General features: G+C 32.6%; 4 protein-coding genes across 5 annotated transcripts in view; 3 read left to right on the top strand and 1 right to left on the bottom strand.

Moving 5' to 3' along the window:
* LOC128158597 (zinc finger CCCH domain-containing protein 13-like) overlaps positions 1-4506 on the bottom strand; it is a 37010-nt gene extending 32504 nt beyond the window's left edge. Inside the window, exon 1 of the mRNA XM_052821516.1 lies at positions 3859-4506. Within this exon, the coding sequence (XP_052677476.1) occupies positions 3859-4006 (148 nt within the window). The 5' untranslated portion in view covers positions 4007-4506. The remainder of the gene's footprint in view (positions 1-3858) is intronic.
* A 4755-nt stretch (positions 4507-9261) lies between these two features.
* Positions 9262-11691, top strand: LOC128161177 (tripartite motif-containing protein 2-like). The gene is made up of 2 exons (XM_052824406.1): positions 9262-9330; positions 9648-11691. The coding sequence occupies exon 2, from the start codon at positions 9678-9680 to the stop codon at positions 11337-11339; it is 1662 nt and encodes a 553-aa protein (XP_052680366.1). The 5' UTR covers positions 9262-9330; positions 9648-9677; the 3' UTR covers positions 11340-11691.
* Positions 11692-14468: 2777 nt separating this feature from the next.
* LOC128160999 (E3 ubiquitin-protein ligase TRIM71-like) lies at positions 14469-15154 on the top strand. The gene is made up of 2 exons (XM_052824272.1): positions 14469-14520; positions 14853-15154. Exons 1-2 carry the CDS (start codon positions 14469-14471, stop codon positions 15152-15154), a joined length of 354 nt encoding a protein of 117 aa, XP_052680232.1.
* Positions 15155-21476: 6322 nt separating this feature from the next.
* LOC128161178 (tripartite motif-containing protein 3-like) lies at positions 21477-23855 on the top strand. Of its 2 annotated transcripts, none has more exons than XM_052824408.1 (2): positions 21477-21548; positions 21893-23855. In XM_052824408.1, the coding sequence occupies exon 2, from the start codon at positions 21920-21922 to the stop codon at positions 23570-23572; it is 1653 nt and encodes a 550-aa protein (XP_052680368.1). In that variant the 5' UTR covers positions 21477-21548; positions 21893-21919; the 3' UTR covers positions 23573-23855. The 2 variants fall into 2 exon arrangements, with proteins under 2 accessions (XP_052680368.1, XP_052680369.1); XM_052824409.1 differs by having other exon boundaries at positions 21493-21544.
* Positions 23856-25112: the final 1257 nt, after the last annotated feature.

Here is a 25112-nt window from a genome sequence, read left to right as displayed (position 1 = left end):
AAATCCCGCGATCGGGAAATAATGGCAACTTTTATGCTTGATTTAGGACATTATTTCTTTTATATATACGAATCGCGGTGCATTTATAAATGTGGTGTGTGTATATGTACCGAGAAGTACTTAATTATGTGGTATTAGTTTTGTCCTATTTCATCTTTGACCACACAAAAATCCTTGTCCGCTCCCTTCTTGCTCCCATCATTTTGATCAGCAAACATTTACGTACCCTGGGGAAATATTATTACGGAAAAAGAAAATCGCCGTTCAATCAATTTTGTCATTTGTAAATACCCCCAACCCTCCAATTATCTTAAAACTCTTAATTAAAATACAGATATAGGGTCTCTTCAACATTCACTAGCATCAGGGGTTTCAGGCTTCTCTTTGTAAAAGAAGAATATATAAGATGTTACATATTTTGGATTTACTTTCGATTTATTCTTAAGAGTTTTAATGACATGTCATGGCTTATGTGCCTCTGTTCATGCAATCTAAATTTGTAGTCCGACTCTGTAATGAAAGATTAGAATGATATTTGAACGCGTAAACAAGTTTAAAAATGATAAGGCATGCATAAATTGCTTCCACCCCTTAACACATCATTTAACCAAGAATTAAAAAAATAAAATAAAATGCAGCGATGACATTGATATTTCGGCGAAATGACCCTTGAAGGGCACAAACTAGATACAATCCTAAAATTTAAAATTGTGTCCCTATCCTGTTTATATTAAAGGGGTAAGAGAAAAAAAAATCAAAGACGATGAAATTGATTAAATTAAATCTTTAAATAAAGTTCAACAAAGTTGAAGGCTCTGTTCAAACATTGACACTTTGGTTGTAGCTTCTCGCTCTCTTCATCTCTATATAACGCAACTCTGATCAAAAGAAAGGGAAAATTAATTGGAAAAAATTGGAATTTTTTCTCTTTTCACGACATTTAAATTTAAATCTGAAATGAACTTTTTGGAGAGGGATTTAAGTATTCATTACCAAAGATTAGGGATTTAATTTGGTTATTTATGATTCAATATTCTCATTTGCTTGAGAACTATCAATAGATTCCTATTTTCTTTAAAAAATAAACCCACTTCAAAACAGTTCACTCTGTTTTTAACATACTAGTTTTGGCTTGCTTATTCTCTCTCTCTCTCTCTCTCTCTCTCTCTCTCTCTCTCTCTCTCTCTCTCTCTCTCATTTCGTTGTATTTACATAAGAAAACAAATGACAGAGAATAGCAAGTGACTATATAGATCAGTTAATGACTAATTTGGTACAGAAGTTTATGCATGGGTTGTTGAAAAAATGCTGCCTATTTTAATCTCATAAAGGTATCCAAAACTTCCTCAATTAAATCAACGCTTAAATCATTACAAAACTGCAATTTAGAAGACTTCCAAAACGGGAACGAGCGAAAATGAAATAGAAACCTCGGAGAAACTTTGTGAACTATTTATCGATTAGCGATTTATTTTCAAAGTTAAAAGTTTTCTCACTGCGCTGATGCGAATACATCAAGAGTTTAATGCATTTGTAAACAAACATTATCGTAAATCCGAAACGCCATGCCCAAGAGTCTTGTAAGAAATCAATGGTTTACACAATAGGGCTTTGTCACTAGTGATGTAGAACTGTTTGGGTAGTTAGTCGGCGTGTTGAAGGATTTGTATTGTACCGAATGTTTACAAAATTCCAAAGTCAAAATTAAAAAAAAAAGCCGGAAAGAATGTGCATGAGTTTAGAATATGTCATTTAATATTGGACCACAAAAAGGAAGAAAAACCCCTCAAGAATAAAATCAAACCCCCCAAAATAAACCCAGCGAAACAAACAAAATATCCATGATGAGATTTTTAAATAACAAATCTTCTACACACATGTGTTATGCTTCCAATTGCTGCAAAATGAAATACAAAAGGATCCAACAATCAAACAGAGCATTGTATTCTTTTAAATGGATCTATTGTTCAACTAGATTAAAAGCAAAAATACAAATACATAGTATATTCATCACTTTCCCATGTTATCTGAAGTGCTTACTATATAATGTTTATACTTTCCCCTTTTGAATAGCACTGTCAGCGAACAGTTGTCAAGAGATAGCAATGTTTTATTTCTAATCCTAGCTCGTCTTTTTCTGCCGGGTAGTATCGGAAAGAACATTGGGGATATTGAACACGAATCGGTTGTCGTCCCTAATACCAGCATTCATTGCCTTCTTTGACGTTTTTGGAAAAGCAAAGCCAGAAAGGTTTAATGAAAACTTACAGCAGAGGGAATAAAAAGGACAAAATCAATAAAATCCTCTTGTTTTGGGGATATCTGGCTGAGATACCCGCTGTTGTTTTCCACTCGGGGACTATGATTTGCTATGAGACCCTGAAATTCTTCCGCGGACTGGGGGATATTGAGATGACAGCGTGTCAGTACACAGGAGATGAATATTAAACGGTTCCTTCGAACAACGGAGCAATTGTTTGATTTTTATCGCCTTAATGCAATGACTTATCAGCTTTACTCCCAGATATAACTCCCTATCATTTTAAATCATTTAAACTCAAATATGAATCTGAGATTTTTTTTCTTGAAAAATTACTACATAGCTCTTAAAATTTTGCTTATATACATTGGACTGATCAATTTTCATTACATATTAAGAAGATCACCCCCCCCCCCCTCCCCCAACCGAAAAAGCCTTGTTTACGATTGCGGTTTTTCTGCGTCCCAGATTCTAAATGTTATGGTGTTATGATGAATCACACACAAAATAACAATACAAACCTAAGATGTTCTTAAACCACTTCGAATTTTAAGCCCTATGATTAATTTATTCAGGGTGAGAAAAAACCCCGAATGAAGATGGTTTTTGAGAGAACCGATGTTAACAATTTTTTTTATTTATTTAAAGTTTAAATATAAAAATTAAACTCCAATGCATAACATATTTTTTTTAAATATACGGTTTTTTAATATTTGCCTGCCATGCTTTGATTTGGTTTTTTGGTTTAAAAGGAAAAGTGTTTTTAATGTAAGAAATTAAAGTTGAAAATGATATGTAATTGATCTTATCCAGAAAAAATATGCTGTTCGTAGAAATAAAAAATTAAATCCACTCAAAAACATTAACTAGTTCCAACAAGCCTGTTTATTTGTGTCCTTACTCGGAAACATTTAGAAAAAAAAACTCATCCTGTTTTTTTTTTATTAATTACATTTTTAGCTTAGCAATAAATAAACATAGCAACATATTCTAGTAATTTTGAATTTTTTTTTGGGGGGGGGGGGGTTAAATTTGATAAAGTGTCTCTTTGCAGGATTTGGAAAGTGATATTTGTATCATGATAGAGCTGTGGAGTACATACTTACAAAACGTAAATTTATTGCTTACTGGGTCTCATTAAAAAAAAAGTTCATGTGTTAAACCGGTCCTAAGAAAATCTAGATAGATATTTGTTTAACAATAATTTATTTAAATTCAATAGACAATCTCATTCATTTTCTTTTCTCATACATTTTACGTCAATATTTTGAACAAAAAGTGTCAATCGATGCAGAAAGAGAATTAAAGTGATGTAAGGTCCACAGGGGTTAAGGGCTAATATGATCACATAAGCCTCAAAGGAATGTTATATATATATTATCCTAGTCATACATAAAAAAAACACCCTGAAAATAACACCAGTTTTATAAAAAGTAGCAAATGATATATGTACAAAATTTTAAAATTCTATAAAAAAAAAAACCAAACAATAAAAATAGATGAATGAAAAACCCCAAACCCCAAAAACACCCCCCCCCCCCCCAAAAAAAAAGGAAACCCCCCAAAAAACCAGACAAACAATCCTCGTGGTTCCTTACCGTAATAGACGTGGGGTACAATGGAGTAGGCGCTACACTGACTTCCGCTACTCGAGGGTCGGGATCTCGAGCTGTCGAACCCGTTGGGGAGAGAACGGGTGTACAGAGGAACCGCCCCGGGGATAGCGGGGAGGGTCACACCGCTCATGGTATTGTCCTCACACCAGATAAAAACCCAGCACCACCGAGGAAATCTTTAAAGAACAACGTACGATGTTTCCCGAAAGAAATATTCTTGATGATGAAATATATTCTCCAAGTTCACATAGTTACTGAATTCTCTCAACACCCGGTTTAACTCGGGTTCGATAGCGTCCTTCCGCAAGCTACCCCGCCAGCAACTGCCAAAAAAGTCTTTGGATTTACAGAACTTAACCCCTGCAGGAGTTTAGCCTAGGGAACCCGCATTGATTAGATTTCTCCGCGCTGTCAACCGCACGGGGCGATAGCGCAACGTTTAGCGTTGATTTTGTCTTTAAATGTTTTTCTTTTAAATATTTTTTTTTTGAATCCGAGTCAAATACACTAGGGTATGTGCCCAAGCTGGTTTCTATGTGTATCCACAGCGGTCCGCCGTGCTCCTTTGGCCGTGTGTGTATTATCTACTAACTTCAATGTACGAGCATGATTTGGTTACATTTGGCACGGATGCGCGTTTTTATAAGAATAAACACCCCCTTTTAAATGGATCGGATCAGAGTTTCTGGATGCATTCTTACCGACTGGTTGGCTTATCTCTATTCAACAAATACTACCAGCATTTAAAATACACAACGCTAATTTGTATAGTTTAAGATATAAAGATTTAAAGACTTCGAGAAGTCCCAATGCGTCGGCTAAAATAATAGCCTCTTTTTGCATATATATACAATGTATATAAAAGACCGGTGTTAATCAAGTAATAAAACTTTAAGGAATTAAAATAAACACACTCTAGAGCAATCTACTGGCGAGTTAATCCACTCGGTAATTCAAAAATTCCACTTAAGTCAAATAATTCAATATATCACTAGGCTTCGTGAGAGTCTATATATAATGCACGCACTTACACGTGTAAATAAATATAATATCTATACACCGTGTTTGGGACATTTTTCGCCCCGTCTGTATCGATTAATGTGTTTTAGTAACAGTTTCAACTATGTACTTAAGATATATTCCCAAGTACAAAGTAAACTCCAGGCAGAGTAGAGCGAAGGAGAGAGGGGCATTCACACAGCACCGATAATTGATACTTTCTGTCCCTATCTTCAGAACTTGACTGTGCTTTTGTCAGTACGAGATCTAGAGGCGTTTCATAAGTCCTCAAAGCTCTGTTAGTTCTTTCTTCCCTCTTTTTTATAAATTGGGGATGGGGGAGGGCGATTTTTTCACATATGTCTCAAATATCAATTGATCTTCCTCTTCAAAATTGTCTCAATTTAACAAGAAGTTTGCATTTTCTTATATTAAACGTGTGTGGTCTAAATTTATGCATCGTTGATTAGAAAAAGTAGCATATTTTAAATAAATCAAACAAGCGTTTTTGATGTCATTTAATTTAACTTTAATATTTTGTTTTTTCAATAGCTTAACGCGTAAGGCCATAACTCGCAGCATTTTAATAGGCTTTTTAAATAAATAAATTACTTAGAAATAGAATAATGTCGATTTGTTGGTGCAGGTACAACATATATTATTAATTTCTAAATAATCATAAAAATCCGTATCAATCTAAGTAGTATATTTTTAAAACTCATGAAACATTTTGGCTTTCAGTGAAATATATCGTGAATTCAAGGAGAAGATTGGCATACTTTTGGCACTTCAGTCATGGAAATTTTCACGGAAAGTCATTTTCAAGAGTCTATATATTACAGTCTTTCCTATTTTAGCGACTGCTATTTTACATGAATAGACAATGGTGCAGCCTGTTTGTTTGTTGTTGTTTTTTTTTTTTTTTTTTTTTCAAACTGGCATTTCTGAACGAAGATCATCAACTCGGCAATTTCCGATACCAAATATATGCTCGGTAACGGAAACAACCGAAAAGTTACGATTCGATATCAACCAAATCCTTTATATATATCATGCAGCGAGCATGGTATTAACTCGAAAGAAGCTACATGCATATGTTACAAGTTGTTTGAGAATTTGAACATCTTAAAACGAAGTGTTGTTTTATTAAACCCGGTTCTAAGTCATAACCTTGAAAATTTTAATCGAACGTTCTACCTCCCGTAACTAAAAAAAGAGAACAAAGTTTATTTTTTCAATAAGCTGATAATGCAGCCATTTTGTTATAATCTGATAATGCAGCTATTGCAAATAAGCCGTCAAAGCCGGATTGTAACTGATTTCCTTTGATTTAGGTTTAAATAAGAAATTGGATAATGTTCAGACGAATATATTAGGTAGTTGAACTTGGTGTCAGATCTAGTTATTACTCTCTCTCTCTCTCTCTCTCTCTCTCTCTCTCTCTCTTCTATTATTTAAAGTTGATACTAGTAATAGCGCAAATATTTACCCTTTAATAAAAGTTTACAATAACATTTATATAAATCATAAATTAGATTACAATGTCAAATTGTCAACTTTGTATAAATGAACTAACAACAAACGACAAAACCATTTATTGAGAGTTCTAAGCGTCATAATGATTTTTTAAACGTCGTTTATAACCCATCATGAAGAAAAAACTCGCGATGAACATAGATCATTGCGGAGATACCCTTTCACGGTACATGTAACTGCAGTAAAATTCCCCCTGAAAAAGAACAATATACTGCAGTTACCGTGAAAAGGGTTTCTCCGCAATGTACATGGGTTGTTTTTATTTTGTAAGAAAAAAGCATCTACATTTGATCAGAACACTATTTGTCCTTTTTTCAAATGAATAGTTTGCTTTGATGTAAAGTTAGCAAATTTCATAAGACACAAAAAATATAGATACCCGTATCTATTTTTCTGTAAACTGTAGTAATTGCGAAGCGATTTATAGAACAATTATGTATTTTGTAAACTCTGGTTACTCTTTAGCAAAGCTTGCAGGTCTGTTCAATCGGCAATATTGATTGTAATGCCCTAGCATTTACTTCCTGATTTACGTGTTTTATACGTAGATCAAATTGAATAAATCATTTACATACATGTACATTTACTTAAGGAGAGAAGGCGGTCAACAAATTAACCATTGGATTTACCTTCAATTTTTATGTATAATAGTTTTAGTTATAGACAATTATTTCGTATAAGAAAATTCCATGCGTTTTACCTTTGAAACTTTAAAATATTTTGCTATATCTTTATGCAGAGCCTTAAGGAGATACATATATTTTTATGACCATCCAGACCTTCTCTAACAACATCCACATGTAAATTGTTTACATCAGTAAATTGAGTTTCGTCAAATTTTAAAAGAGCAAGATTAAGGTTATTCAAGTTTCTTGGCATTTGAACCATACCTTTAACTGCTAATATGATTATATCCTGTGAAAATTAGATAAACCTGCTGGTATAAAATTAATTGATTTAATAAATTGCACAATCGGGTGAAAATGTTTTCCCATAATGCTTTGAAATAGTAATTGAAACTATGTAACATGGTTCATGTATTCGTCTTTAGTCTATTCAATTAACATGTACATGTAGTACTCAAACTTCCTATTTCTTATCAATCGATATAAATGGCAGATACACTAAACAGTACACAATTATTAGAGATTATATAAAGTTTAAGCTAACATTTTTTTACTACGACTATAAGCATATTTTTGTCAACCTTGTTTTTCCTCTGACTGATTCTGCTGTGTTTGATTTTAAAATGATTAGACCAAACCAACGAGTTGAATAAAAAATGATCATTTAAGAGAGTGACGATGAACTTTATCATATAGATTGCATACATACAACACGTTAATATAATAGCATATGCTACACACATAAAGATAGTTGAGGGATCAACTTCTGCTAAAGCAATAATTATGAAGTATGTAATGCCCCCGACAAAAAATGCAACATTTAAAAATTGTACTTAAATTTTACTAAAGATTTAAAAGTTGTACAATTTTACCACTTAAAAATCAAATATTATAACTCACTATTGTTTCTGTCAAAATACAACAAATGCCATTATGCTCTCAAAGAAAAAAAGAGACCAAACCGAAAGTTTATAAAGGGTAAAAGTAATACTTATAAACGTGGGGGTATCAGTGAAATGTTTCACTTGCGTTGATTTATTGATCATCATTAACTAAGCCTTTCGGCATTCCTCTTCCTATGACGTTCCACTGCAAACTATTACGTTCGGATGGAGAGACTATCTCCCTTCCCCCACTATAATATGTTTGTTGTTACATGTTTGTGCCTGTGTCAAGATGAGGAGAAGTATTATAAAAGTGAAATATCAGGTGTAACATTTATTTTAATTTATTTATAGTTAACCAAATAAACTTATCCCTTACATGTATATATCTTATATTCTATTTGAAATGTGTCAATTTCAACTGTTATCCTCCCAAACAGGCACTATTTATTTTGTTATACTGAATGTCTAAATTTTAAAGAAAACATCACTGCTTTTAGATAGGAATAACGTGAATTCTAAGGCGAACCGTACGCGCATGATTTTCGCGCATGTAACAATTCGTAATGTTACCCGTTTCTAAGTGCGTTGCTAACGCTGAGGGTAATAGAACAGATTATGAACTGCTTCTAAACCAATCAGATTTCAGTATTTAACATGAAAGTATAACAAATATATTTATTTATCTGAACTGTGCTGATTCTAATGTAAGCGCATGGAAACCTTTAAGTGTAAAACACATTTTTGGGTAAAGAATCCAAACAGGAATGAACTGGTAATTGTTAAAAAGTTATGATATTTTAGCTGTGTAACATTCAGAAATGAGTAAAAATATAGCTTTTTGTTGGGAAATGTATAAATTACGTGGTTTTTAGAACCCTTTAGACTAAGGTTAAAGAGGGGTAACTCAGTCTATTTCTAAATCAGTGATCAGTTTTTACTTAGTAAGAAGTTAATGTGAAACAAATGGGGAAAATACAAGACAGTCATCTAAAATTTATGTTACCTCCTTCTATGTACTATAAAAATTTTAAAAATATTAGTAAATATTGAGTTAGTGAATAGAAATATAAACCGTATTCCTATCTTCTTCATAGATTCACAAAACAACCTGAGATAATTTTTTGTCTGTATTATTTTTGTAATACAAATTAAAGTATAATTATATAAATTATTCATATGAATATAGACACTTATAGTTATGTTTTTTGTTATTGCTTATAAAATAAACTAAAGAAAATGTTAAATTAAAGCGCGGCTTTAAAGGACCGGGAAAGAGAGTCATTTCTAGATCCGCCCCTAAATCACCAGCCGTGTTACTAATCACGTGATCTAGTACAGGTAAACAGACGAGGAAGTAGATATAAAGTCTGGGGCGGCCATGTTTGACAAAAGTTTACACCGACAATGTAAGTCAGTAGATTGAGATGTTTGTTATATTTGTACATAAATAACAGTTAGTATTAAAATTGATTAATCAAACAGTCTGTAAAAACTATATATTAAGCATGAATTGATTTTATATCAATAATACAGAATTTAGCAAACCATAATTTTAAAACCTCCGATTGGTGAGTCATTAATCTGATATTGTGACCTCTGATTCTGCATGTACATTTAAGTGAGAAGAAGAATCTTGACTTGGTAGCACAAGTAGTGATGCGTTACGATCGAATGTTAGGAATAATGAAAAGGTGAATTTATAAAAGTGTACATATCTTTTCAGGATTTCCTGCGGTAAAAAAGTTGTCTGACCATGGACCCCCGGCATAGTGCACAGGACGTGTTAAGGTGTCAACTTTGCGATACCCCGGTACCCCCTTTGTACTGTGGCATTTGTCACATACATATATGTAAAGCCTGTGTAGGGGACCATCTCTTAGATGAATCTACAGAACACAGAGTTGTTCCATTTTATAAGCGTGGATTAACTACGAAATGTCAGAAACATTCCACAAAAGTATGTGAACTTTATTGTGAGGAATGTGATATTTCTATCTGTGCAACATGTGCTTCCTCTGAACATAAAGGTCACGAGTTTACTGAGATTTTGAAATACTTTGAAAACAAAAAAGATGTCATTAAAAAAGATTTACAAGAACTAAAAAAATCCATTAATCTTAAATATCAGGAGATTGTTACTCACATATCAGTTCAGAAAGCTGATCTGAATAAAAATTCGCAGAAACTCACATCTGCCATAAATAAACATGGAGAAGACTTGCACAGAGAAGTAGACTTTATTATAAAGAAAGTTAAGTCCAATCTTGAAGAAATTGATTCTAAACAATTGACTGACCTAAATAAACAAGAAAATGAAATTAAACGCACGATGTCTGAAATCGTACAATGTACTGCTGATCTAGAGAAACTACTGAACTCTAACGATATCAACCTAGTTACTGCCTACAAATCCAGGAATACAGAATTCAGAAAATTGCCTCCAAAATTTAAAGTTTCTTTACCAAGTTTTAGCCCTCCGAAGATCAACAAAGAACAGCTATATCATTATTTTGGTTCTCTTTCTTCGCTTTCTATGAACATTGAAGCACACGACACCACAATGGATTCCCCAGGTGCTGACGCCTCTGCTTCATACAAACCATTAATTGATGAACCACAAATTGTCAAGGATATAAATACCGTTTATGAAAAATATCGACTACGCAGTGTGTCCTGTATTAGTGGTGAACATGTCTGGACAAGTAGTTTTGACAATATCATGAGACTCTACAACCTGCAGGGAGAACTAGTTAAGTCAGTCAAAACCAAATCAGGAAAGTATCCGTCGGATATAGCAGTTACACAAAGTGGAGACCTAGTTTATACTGATGAAGAAGATAGATCTATCAACATGGTGAAGAATACAGATGTACAGCAACTGATTAAATTACAGGGGTGGAAACCTCGCAATGTATGCTGTACCTCATATGATGACCTCCTTGTTGTCATGAACAGTGATGATGTAACAACAGCAAAAGTAGTGCGTTACTCTGGCTTAAAAGAGAAACAAACTATTGAATTCAATGATAAGGGACAACCGCTCTATTCATCTCGTGACATAAAATACATCAAAGAGAACATAAACTTAGATATTTGTGTCGCTGACTGGATGGCCGGTGCCGTAGTTGTGGTTAATCAGGCCGGGAAACTCCGGTTTACATTCACTGGTTCTCCTTCTAGTTCCAAGACGTCGTTTAGACCGTACGGCATTACAACAGACAGCCAAGGTAGGATCCTGGTAGCCGACTATGACAACAATCGAATCCACGTCATAGACCAGGACGGACAGTTCCTCCGCCTTATTGACAACTGTGATTTACAGCATCCATGGGGTTTATGTGTGGACGCCAGAGACAACCTCTTCTTGGCCGAGAATTTACGAGGTAACATAAAGAAAATCCAGTATTGCAACTAAAGAAAAGTGTTTGTTTACATACTCGTGGTGAAAATTTGGTTTCCCAATCCATAATATATTCAACATTGTATTTCTACATCTTAATAATCTGCACTGATGTCTAATATTACAACAGGTTGTCTGTTTATATATTGTGTAAAAGTAAACTGTTTACACACACGTGTATGTATCAAACTGACTGTATAAATTAAGATAATACTTGTATACAGACTGTCTATATTTGACACTATTTGTAGACTGTGTAAATTTATGCTTGACATTTACTAGCATTGAACAAGTTATGATACATTATTAAGAGCAATTAAATATTATTGGCTTTGTTTCTTATTGTCGTTAGTTTTGTGTTTGTGTGTAGAATACAAATAAAAATACACTTACTAGCTAAGAGTTTCATGTAATTAAATATCTAAACGATTTAGTTTGCTTATTTCATTAACGTTTTGTAACTAAAATTCCTCAAATATTAAGTATAAAGCGGATTGATTTGCTTATCACCAGAGAGTCTAACCCCATCCTATTGTCTAAGCCGGCAGTGAAGGATCTTTTATTATGCGATCTTATAGGTAATATGTCCGGAGATCACAATGGTATCTATTCTGTTATGTCTGAAAACTAGAGGAATCTAAAATTTTATTGAGTTTCCGACTATTTCGTAAAGTTATTACAGAGTATCTAAGTTGCCATCTCAATGAGTTTCTTAAAATCAGATGAAGTACTGCTTGAAGACCACTTGAAAAACTATTATTCTATTGTGCGTGATGCTAATTACACATACGCGCCTCTGTTAAGGTGGTATGGAACATCTATCGATATAAATGTGGATTAAAGTGCATTATAATAAAAAAAATACTTTAATCGGTTTAAAATGTTTTAAATTTTACATTACATGTATTTAACAAAAAAAAACAAAAAAAAAAAAAAAAAACACCGTTTAAAATATTTGTGGAAAACGTAACATTTTACAATCCGCTGCGAGAAACGACCTCATAACTTAAAGATCCGTTTTGAACCGTCTAACCCACTGCGCCACGCTGTTTTGGGAAATTTTGGGAAAGAAATTATTTATAAATTTTATACTTGAATTTATTGGTGTTTTTGATAAATAATACGTCACCACAGTGAGGTGCCCCATACCACAATGAGAAAGGAAATTACGATAACACCAAATACAAAGTGATATCCCCTGACCTACGTTATGCACAGCGCGAGAAAATAAAAGCTGAAAGGGTCTAAAGATGCACATACCTTACTCTGCATTATTCAATTTACTGATCGAGTAGCACGAAACTGCTTATTGGAAGCAAAAAAGACACTTTTTGTTTGAAGTTATTTCTTGTGGTAAAAATTCAAAGAGAAACTTTTTAAAAAATGGTTATGTTTGAAACAAGTGTTATTGACATATTTTTGAAATCAATTCTCGGTGTATGCGTACTGTTTTCTTTTACAACATATTGATATTTATGAACAAAGAAGCTAAGACTTGTAAATTTATCTTATTTTTGAAGATAGGAAATCCTTATTCAGACCACCTGATACTGCATTGATTTTAAAAGCGATATTACAAGTATCATCATCATTTAGCAATGACCACTGCCGTTACTGTTTTAACAGTGTACGGTGAATAAGTTTTAAAGAAAGTTGCATGTACAATACATTTATTTTCATAAATAAATTTGTAATTGATTATTAAAACATTGCAAGGAATAGAAAGATGTCTGAAAGGACGAACTGAAAAGGACACTAAAAATTAATATTTTCTCTTTATGAAAATGCGACGAATTAAAGTCTCCAGTTCCGCACGTGTGCTTTTATACGTCTCAACAATCCGTAAAAGACTTTAAGAAATTTATAATATCAAGATAATCTCTGCTTGTTGTTTTTTTTTTTTTACACACATCTAAGTGCTGAGTAAAACCCCGTATATACAAGTATCTGACATGTCCATAAATATACAATGTTTTGTTTAACCTTAAATTTATGTATGCAGTGTGTAAACATAGTTTTATAAAATTAGAACTTTAATATTCAAACAAATCGACATATAAAATCTTTATAAAAATAAGACAGATTAAAGTCTGCATTTCAGCACAGGTTATTTTTTATATCTCACCAATTTGATTTAACGAATCAAAATACTTTCTGCTTGTCGTTTTTCACACATAATTTTTGTGTTGAGTAAAACGTCGTTTATACAAGTTAATGATATGTCCATCAAAATACAATATTTTATTTTTATTCCGAAGTTCAACCATCCCTATACTTTGACAGTGTATTAAAGCGGTGTTATAAAATATTAGAATGTAGTATTTTTTCATACTAACTGACATTGATGCAGATGTTATAATATAATTATTTTCTGGGATCTGTAGTTATGTAAAAAAATTTTCGAAGTACCAGCGATTTATAAAACAATAATGTTTTTTTAACGTCCGTTAACTATTTTTTCTCCATTCGATTTTATCAAATAGTGTACCCAACAAACAACTCATTTTCTTTTGAAATGGACCTTCATTACATGTAAAGGGATTACTGACTTACATGCATGCATTCCGCTTTATCTTTAAACGTTATTTATTGAACCCCAAAACAACTTTTACAAAACTAGCAGGTCTGTTCAATCGGCAAATATGATTGTAATGCCCTAGTATAAACTTCCTGATTTACGTGTTTTTGTACGTAGGTCAAATTGAATAAATCATTTACATACATGTACATGTAAGTACTTTTACTCAAAGAGATAAGGCGGTCAACAGATTAACCATTGGATTTACCTTCAATTTTTAGATATGATAGTTTAAGTTATAGACAATTATTTGTTATAGAAAAATTCCATATACTGTAAACGTACTATGTTTAGCGTGTACGATATTTGGCGGGATATGATTTTTCAACAATTTAGTGTGAATTTGATTTAGCGCATTTCTAAATGCACCTATTTAACTACTTATTTATTTTACATTTGGCGATGTACTTGATTTAGCGGATGCCGTTTTCCGCCAAAAACGATAAATAGAATACACAGCCAAATATGATACATTTACAGTATTTTACCTTTGTCACTTTAAAAATATTTTGCCATGCTATATCTTTATGCAGAACTCTCTGTCTTTAAGAGATACATATATTTTCATGACCATCCAGACCTTCTCTAACAACACCCACATGGACATTGTTTACATCAGTAAACTGAATTTCGACAAGTTTTAAAAAGCAAAATTAAGGTTGTTCAAAGTTTCTTGGCTTTCGTGCCAGGCCTCTAACTGCTTAAAAAGTTTAATAATTATATGCTGGGAAAATTAGTGTAAATTGCACAATCGGGTAAAAATGTACATCTCTTTAAAGTAGTAACTAAAACATGGTTAATTTATTGTCTTTTCCGATTAACATTACTGTACTACTCACACTTCATATTTCTTATCAATCGACAGATACATAAAACTGTACATTATTACAGATTATATTAAGTGTATGCCAACATTTTCATACTTGATATATGTGTCGCTGACTTTACAGCCGGTGCCATAGTGGTGGTTAATCAGGCCGGGAAACTCCGGTTTATCTTCACTGGTCCTCCTTCTAGTACCAAGAGGTCGTTTAAACCGTACGGTATTACAACAGACAGCCAAGGTAGGATCCTGGTAGCAGACGGGGACAATCATCGAATCCACGTCATAGAACAGGACGGACAGTTCCTTCGCTTCATTGACAACTGTGATTTACAGTGTCCATGGGGTTTATATGTGGACGCCAGAGACAACCTTTTTGTGGTTGAGAGTACACAACGTAAACTAAAGAAAATCAAATATTGCAACTAAAGAAAAGTGTTTGTTAAAATACTCGTTGTGAAAACTGGGTTTCCCAATCCATAATATATTCAACATTGTATTTCTACATCTTAATAATCTGCACTGATGTCTAATATTACAACAGGTTGTCTGTTTATATATTGTGTAAAAGTTAGCTGTTTTCACACACGTGTGTTTATCAAACTGACTATATAAATTAAGATAATATTTGTAAACAGACTGTCTATATTTTACAATATTTAGAGACTGTGTTAATTTATGCATGACATTTATTATTGAAAAAGTACAATATTAAAAGCAGTGAATGGTATTCGCTTTGTTTCGTATTTTTGTTTGTTTTTTGTGTGTTAAATACAAATAAAAATACATTTACTAGCTGAGAAGTTACATGAAGTTAAATATCTAAAAGAATTTTTTTGTTTTATTTCATTAACGTGTTGTAACTAAAATTCTTCAAATATTAAGTATAAGGGGAATTGATTTGCTTATCACCAGAGAGTCTCACCCCATCCTGTTGTCTTAGCCGGTGGTAAAGGATCTTTTATCATGCAATCTTAGAGGGAATGTGTCCGGAGATCTCAATGACATCTATTTTGTTTCGATGTCTCAAAAGCAGAGGAACCTATAAAACAATTGCGTTTCCGATAATTTCGTAAAGTTATTACAGAGAATATAAGATACGACCTCAATGAGTTTCTAGAAATCAGATGAAATACCGCTTGAAGACCACGTGGAAAACTATAAGTCTATTGTGCGGGATGTTGTCGACACATACGCGCCTCTGTTAAGGTGGTATAGAACATCAGTCGATATATTAATGTGGATTAAAGTGCATTATAATTAAAATACTTTAACCTGTTTAGAATTTTCAACTTTTACATCATTTAACAAAAAAAAGGAAGTTAAAATATTTGTAGAAAGTGTAACATTTTAAAATCCCCTGGGAGATTCGACCTCATAACTTAAAGATCCGTAGTGAACCCTCTACCCACTGCGCCACGCTGTTTTGGGAAATTTTGGGAAAGAAATTATTTATAAATTTTATACTTGATTTTATTGGTTTAATTTTGTTTTCGATAGATAATACGTCCCAACAGTGAGGTGCTCCATACAACCATAAGAAAGGAAATTACGATTTGACCAAACACAAAGTGGTAACCCCTGACCTACGTCATGCAAAGCGCTTGAAAATAAAAGTTAAAAGGGTCTGGAGACGCACACACCTAACACTGCATTATTCAATTCACTGCTCGAAAAGCACGAAACTGCTTATTGAAAGCCAAAAAGACTATTTTTGTTTAAAATCTTGTGGTAAAAAAGTAAGAGATTTTTTTTTCAAAAATGGTTATGTTTGAAACAAGTGATATTGACATATTTTTACAAAAATCAATTCTCGGTGTATGCGTACGTGTTTCTTTTACAACATATTGATATTCATGAACAGAGAAGATAAGACTTGAAAATTCATATAATTGTTGAAGATAGGGAATCTTATTCAGACCACCTGATAGTGAATTCATTTTAAAAGCGATATTATAAATATCATCATTATTTAGCAAGGACCGTTGCCGCTAATGTTTTAACATTGTACAATGAATAAGTTTTAAAGAAAGTTCCATGTACTATACATTTATTTTCATAAATCAATTTATAATTGATTATTAAAACATTGCAAGAAATAGAAAGATGTCTAAAAGGACGAACTGAAAAGGACACTAAAAATTTATATTTTCTCTTTATGAAAATGCGACGAATTAGTGTCTCCAGTTCCGCGCGTGTTCTTTTATACGTCTCACCAATCCGTAAAAGATTTTTTGAAATTTATTATATCAAGATAATATCTGCTTGTGATCTGACATGTCTATAAATATACAATGTTTTGTTCAACCTTCAATTTATTTAGGCAGTGTGTAAACATAGTTTTATAAAATTAGAACTTCAATATTTCAAACAAATCGTTATATCAAATTTTTATAAAAATAAGACCGATTGCTGTCTGCATTTCAGCACAGGTGATTTTACATGTGTATATCTCACCAATTTAATTCAATCAATCAAGATACTTTCTGCTTGTTGTTTTTCACACAGAATCTTTGTGTTGAGTTAAACGCCGTTTATCCAAGTACATGATATGTCCATCAACATACACTATTTTATTTTTATTCTGAAGTTCAATTATCCCTATACTTTGGCAAGGTATTAAAGCGCTGTTATAAAATATTAGAATGTAAAATTGTTTTCATACTAACTGACATTGATGCAGATGTTGTATACTTACTTTCTGGGATCTATACTTAGGTTTAAAATTCGAAGTACCAGCGATTTATAGAATAATAATGTGTTTATTTTAACGTCGGTAAACATTTTTCTTCATTCGTTTTTATCCAATACAGTACTCAACATACAATAACTTTCTTCATATTATTTACTAAACGTGTTTATCTAAGAATAATATTACAATATTAAGCAATATCTAAACTAATTTTCTTTGAAATGGACCTTCATTTCATGTAAAAGGATCACTGACTTACATGCATATATTCCGCGTATCTTTAAATGTTATTGATTGGATATGGGGAACCCCAAAACAACTTTTACAAAACTTGCAGGTCTGTTCAATCGTCAAGAACTATTCTAATGCCCTAACATTTACTTCCTGATTTACGTGTTTTTGTACGTAGGTCAAATTGAATAAATCATTTACAAACATGTACATGTATGTACTTATGATTAAAAAGATAAGGCGGTCAACAAATTAACCATTGGATTTACCTTTTATTTTTAGATATGGTAGTTTAAGTTATCAATTATTTAGTATAGAAAAATTCCAGGTATTTTACCGTTGAAATATAAAAAATAATTTGCTATATCTTTATGCAGAACCCCTCTTCTTTAGATTAGATACATATATTTCATGACCATCAAGAACTTCTCTAACAACATCCACATTTACATTGTTTACATCAGTAAATTAAATTTCAACAAATTTTAAAAACGCAAGATTAATGTTATTCAAGTTATTTGGCATTTGTGTCATACCTTTAACTGCTAATAAGTTTATATACTTTGAAAAAAAAGATAAAACGGCTGGTATAAAATTAATTGATTTAATAAATTGCACAATCGGGTAAAACTGTTTCCTCATAACGCTTTAAAATAGAAATTGAAAAGATGTACAATGGTTACTGTATTTGTCTTTAATCTATCCAATTAACATGTAGTACTCGAACTTTCTATTTCTTATCAATCGATATGATTGGCAAAAACATAAACCAGTACAAAATTATAAGAGATTATATAAAGTTTAAGCCAACATTTTTATTCTACAGTCATTTCATGCATATCTTTTACAATTTAATGGTATGCTATGGTATGCGACTTTAATCATGTGCTATGAGATGTGTATGCTATGCTATGAGATTTGTATGCTATGCTATGAGAAATTGAAGTGAAGGGCTTAATGATATGGTATGCTATGCTATGCTATGGTATGCTATGAGATTTGAACAAAAACGCCTCCATACACAGAAGAGTTCCACACATTTCGAAGTAAAATAATAAGAGGTCAAAGTTTACCACAAATCTATCATGTAAACATATATTTTTCAAATAAATACATTTAAAACCGAATTAAAATAATGTTGTTTGCTATGCTATGGTATGCTATGGTACGATATGACGAATGCGATTCTATGAGATTGTATATAATGGTATGAGATTCCAATGCTATGCTATGAGATTTCAATGCTATGCTATGATATGGTGTATGTTGTAAAAGATATGCTTGAACTGACTGTACGACTATAAGAATTTTTTGTGAACGTTGTTTTTCCTCTACATGATTCTGCTGTGTTTGATTTTAAAATAATTAAACCAAACCAACTAGTTAAATAAAAAATGATCATTTAAGGTCAAGATCTAGTAAATGAAAGGTGCCTACAGGTTTATGATATTCAAGATATAAGTTCTTTTAATGATGCTTCATAACAATATATTTATTTCATAGGGTGTACCGGGGCTTAAATTTTTGGTAAACACAATGAAAAATCATGTTTTAAACAACCGTTTTCTATGAAATATAAAGGATAAAAGTTACTAATCTCGGAGTTTTGTCCATTTTTGAATAATGAAATATAACTAGAATGCCTACAGTCTCTCCAAAAACGACATTAAACAAGCTTTTGACCTCCTCTTTAAAATGATGTTAAATTGAATATATGTACCGGGATTACTTTTCCCGTGATTAAATATAGAATGTCAAAATATTGCTTTATTTTCTACATAATTCCTTTAAAGCCGTAAAATACGGGAAAAGATGAATTGATAAACGTATTCTGAAAGGGAAATATCAAATGTATATTAACCTTATTTCTAGTTTACCAAATAAACTGTAGTAAGATGCAGTATCCCTTACATTTATGTATCTTATATTCTAATTGAAAACTGTAAATCTACATATAGATTTAGTAATCTGGGCTGTGCTGTTTCTCATGCAAGCGCATAGAAACCTTTAATGTAAATCACATTTTTGGGTAAAGTATCCAAACAGGAATGAACTGGTAATTGTTAAAAGTTATAGTATTTTAGCTGTGTAACATTTAGATATATGAGTAAAAATATAGCCATTCTATTAGAAAATGTAAAAATTACGTGGTTTTGAGGAGCCTTTGGACTAAGGTTAAAGAAAAGTAACTTAGTCTATTTCTTAATCAGTGTTCAGTAAGAAGTTTATGTGAAACAAATAGGGAAATACAACACAATCATCCAGAATTTATGTTACCTAATTTGATGTGCTAAAAAAATATTAGAAATACTAATAAGTATTGAGTTAGTAAATGTTACAGTGGTAGCAACGTTATTGTTGACAAACGACACGCACGATTCTGATACACGAACGATCACGCACGATACACGAACGATCACGCACGATACACGGACGATCACTTACTTACTGAATCTTCACGATACACGAACAAAAACGATAAAACACGCAACCGAACGATTCTACACCATTAAACACGCAAAATCAAAATTAATTTTTAAGATTAGAATTAAGGAAACGTATTGCTTTAATTTGTTTGCTTGATGTTTGTGTGTTTTTAAAAAGCGGCATGTACTTTAGTCATGCACTGTTTTGTATTTTACGAGTTAACACTTTTACACATCCATACACAAATATAAAGGATTCACACACAAATTATTTTTTTTGTCTCCATAACGAATATAAACTTCTATCATAGGTTAAATAAAATTACGTGTAATAAAAATGAAGATAATGCATAAACTACACGAAATTATTTACATACGAGTTGACTGTTTATGTAATTTAATTCTCTTACGTACGATTTAATTATGCGGAATACAGGTAAATTTGTTACCTTGTTTTATAGAATTTCGATTTTTCACAGCTAATATTTTCATAATTTACAGTACATAATTGATTTGTTTCTATTTATTCTAAATTTTAAAGCGTTTAAATAAATTTTATTTCAAACAAATGTGTATACAATCTACTAGATAATAATGCTTATCGTATTCTCATTTGAAAGAAAAACGTTGGGAATAATCGTTTAGTTTAAAACGGGGAATGGGTAAGCTTGACCGCTTTCATCCAACGTGTCGCTTTTGCTTATATGATTGAAATTATTTGTCAAGACAGAATTGATGCTTGATATAGGCTGATTATTAATTTAAGCAAAACTAACTCGACCGAACAAAGGAAGAAATGAGCTATGGAAATAAAAAAATGTATTTAACGACGAAAGAGAGAATGAATGTTAACAACTGTCAATGTTCTTATATAAAAAAAAGTTTTAAATTCACATTGTTTTAAAAAATCTACTTGTCTTTGTTTTAAGAATAAATCCTGGCATTCCGTAAAAAAAGTTACAAAACGAAAAAACCGCACGATCACGCACGAACACGCACGGTAAAAAACGCAAACCAATTTTCCTGATACACGGACGATCCCGCACGTTACACGAACGATCACCCACGTTACACGAACTATTTAACACGATTGGCTTGTCAACAATAACGTTGTTACCACTGTAATATAAAGCGTATTCCTATCTTCTTCATAGAATCACAAAACAACCTGAGATAATTATTGGTTTGTATTATTTTTGTAGTTTAAATTAAAGTATAATTATTAATCATATAAATGATTTATACGAATACAGTCTCTTATAGTTATGCTTTTTGTAAGTGCTTATTAAATAAACTAAAGAAAACTTAAAATCAAAGCGCAGCAAAGGACCGGAAAAGAGAGTCATTCCTAGGTCCGCCCCTAAATCACCTGCCGTGTTACTAATCACGTGATCTTGTACAGGTAAACAGACAAGGAAGTAGTTACAAAGTCTGGGGCGGCCTTGTTGGACAAAGGTTTACACCGATAATGTAGGTCAGTGGATTGAGATGTTTGTTATATTTGTACATAAATAACAGTTAGTATTAAACTGATTAATTAAGCTGTCTGTAAAAAACTATATATTAAGCATGAATTGATTTTAAATCAATAATACAGAATTTAACAAACTGTAATTGTAATACGTCCGATAGGTGGATCATTAATCTGATAACCATCCCACTGTTACACTCGCTTTTATGTATCTATATTGTAACCTCTGATTATGCATGTAAGTAAGAAGAGGAATCTTGACTTGGTAGCTCATGTAATAAAGTGTAATGTACGAATGTTAGTAATAATGAAAAGGTGAATTTATAAAAGTGTAAATTTCTTTTCAGGATTTCCGGCGGTAAAAAGTTGTGACTATGGCCCCCCGGCGTAGTGCACAGGACGTGTTACGCTGTCAACTTTGCGATATCCCGGTCCCCCCTTTGTACTGTGGCATTTGTCACATACATCTTTGTAAAGCCTGTGTAGGGGACCATCTCCTAGATGAATCCTCAGAACATAAAGTTGTTCCATTTGATAAGCGTGGATTAACTACGAAATGTCAGAAACATTCCGCAAAAGTATGTGAACTTTATTGTGAAGAATGTGACATGTCTATCTGTGCAACATGTGCTTCCTCTGAACATAAAGGTCACGAGTTAACTGAGATTTTGAAATACTTTGAAAACAAGAAAGCTGTTATTCAAAAAGATTTACAAGAACTAAAGATATCCATTAGTCCTAAATGTCAGGAGATTGTGTCTCACATATCAGTTCAGAAAGCTGATCTGAATAAAAATTCGCAGAAACTCACATCTGACATAAATAAACATGGAGAGGACTTGCACAGAGAAGTAGACATTATTATAAAGAATGTTAAGTCCAGTCTTGAAGAAATTGATTCTAAACAACTGACTGTCCTAAAAAAACAAGAAAATGAAATTAAACGCACCATTTCTGAAATCGTACAATGTACTACTAATCTAGAGAAACTACTGAACTCTAGCGATATCAACCTCGTCACTGCCTACAAATCCAGGAATACAGAATTCAGAAAACTGCCTCCAAAACTCAAAGTTTCTTTACCAAGTTTTACTCCTCAGAAGATCAACAAAGAACAGCTATATAAACAGTTTGGTTCTCTTTCGTCGTTGTCTATCAAAATTGAAGTACACGAATATACAATGGATGCTCCTGATGCTGACGCTTTTGCCTCATACAGAACATTAATCGATGAACCACGAATTGTCAAGGATATAAAAACAGAACGTGGAGTACGCAGTGTGTCATGCCTTAGTGTCAAACACGTCTGGACGAGTGGTTATGACAATATCATGAGACTCTACAATCTGCAAGGAGAAATAGTGAAGTCAATCAAAACCAAGTCAGAAAACTCGCCAGAGGATATTGCAGTTACACAAAATGGAGACCTAGTGTATGCTGATTATAGGGATAGATCTATCAACATGGTGAAGAATACAAATGTACAGACACTGATTAAATTACAGGGGTGGAAACCTCGCAATGTATGCTGTACCTCATCTGATGACCTCCTCGTTGTCATGAACAGTAATGATGGAAGAAAAGCAAAAGTAGTGCGTTACTCTGGCTCCACGGAGAAACAAACGATCGAATTTAATGATAAGGGACAACCACTCTATTCATCTCGTGACATTAAATACATCAAAGAGAACAAGAACCTAGATATATGTGACGCTGACTATACAGCCGGTGCCGTAGTGGTGGTTAATCGGGCCGGAAAACTCCGGTTTACCTTCCCTGGTCCTCCTTCAAGTACCAAGACGTCGTTTAGACCGTACGGCATTACAACAGACAGCCATAGTAGGATCCTGGTAGCAGACTGGGACAACAATCGAATCCACATAATTGACAAGGACGGGGAGTTCCTCCGCTTCATTGACAACTGTGTATTACAGAATCCATTGGGTTTATGCGTGGACTCCAGAGACAACATCTTTGTGGCTGAGAATGGAACAAGTAAAATAAAGAAAATCCAGTACTGCAACTAAACAAACTGTTCACATACACTTGGTAGCAATGGGGTTTCTCAATCCACGCTATATTCAATTTTGTATTTGTACATCTTAATAATCTGCACTTTTGTCTTATATTACATCAGGTTGTCTGTTTATATATTGTGTAAAAGTAAACTGTTTACACACACGTGTATGTATCTAACTAACTGTATAAACTAAGATAATACTTGTAAACAGACTGTCTATATTTGACAATATTTGTACTATGTAAATTTATCCATGCTAATTACAAGCATTGAAAAAGTTATGATACAATATTAGGAGCATTAAAATATTATTCGCTTTGTTTCTTATTGTCGATTTGTTTTTGTGTGTAGAATACAAATAAGGATACATTTACTAGCTAAGAGTTACATGTACTTAAATATCTAAAGGATTTAGTTTGCTTTCTTTCATTAACGTTTTGTAACTAAAATTCCTCGAATATTAGGTATAAAGCAGATTGATTTGCTTATCACCAGAGAGTCTAACCCCATCCTATTGTCTAAGCCGGCAGTGAAGGATCTTTTATTATGCGATCTTAGAGGGAATGTGTCCGGAGATAACAATGGTATCTATTCTGTTATGTCTGAAAACCAGAGGAATCTAAAAAACAATTGAGTTTCCGACTATTTCGTAAAGTTATTACGAAGTATTTAAGTTGCTATCTCAATGAGTTTCTTGAAATCAGATGAAATACTGCTTGAAGACCACTTTAAAAACTATAATTCTATTGTGCGTGATGCTAATTACACATTCGCGCCTCTGTTAAGGTGGTATGGAACATATGTCGATATAAATGTGGATTTTTAAAGTGCATTATAATAAAAATACTTTAACCGGTTTAGAATTTTTTAAATTTTACATTATTTAACCAAAACAAAAACCACCGTTTAAAATATTTGTGGAAAAGGTAACATTTTAAAATCCCCTGGGAGAGTCGACCTCATAACTTAAAGATCTGTAGTGAACCCTCTAACTCACTGCGCCACTCTGTTTTGGGAAATTTTGGGAAAGAAATTATTTATAAATCTTATACTTGATTTTATTGGTTTAATTTTGTTTTCGATAGATAAAACGTCCCAACAGTGAGGTGCACCATACAACCATAAGAAAGGAAATTACTATATGACCAAACACAAAGTGGTACCCCCTCGACCTATGTCCTGCAAAGCGCTTGAAAATAAAAGTTAAAAGGGTCTGGAAACGCACACACCTAACACTGCATTATTTAATTTACTGCTCGAAAAGCACTAAACTGCCTATTGAAAGCAAAAAAGACTATTTTTGTCTAAAATCTTGTGGTAAAAAAGTAAGAGAAATTTTTCAAAAAATAATTATGTTTGAAACAAGTGTTATTGACATATATTTTACAAAACTCAATTCTCGGTGTATGCGTTCGTGTTTCTTTTATAACATATTGATATTCTTGAACAGAGAAGATACGACTTGAAAATTCATATAATTGTTAAAGATAGGAAATCTTATTCAGACAATCTGATAGTGCATTAATTTTAAAAGCGATATTATAAAT

The sequence above is a fragment of the Crassostrea angulata genome, chromosome 8 (assembly GCF_025612915.1).
Source record: "Crassostrea angulata isolate pt1a10 chromosome 8, ASM2561291v2, whole genome shotgun sequence".
NCBI classification, from domain to species: Eukaryota; Metazoa; Mollusca; class Bivalvia; order Ostreida; family Ostreidae; genus Magallana; species Magallana angulata.
This window is presented reverse-complemented; position numbering and strand designations above follow the sequence as displayed.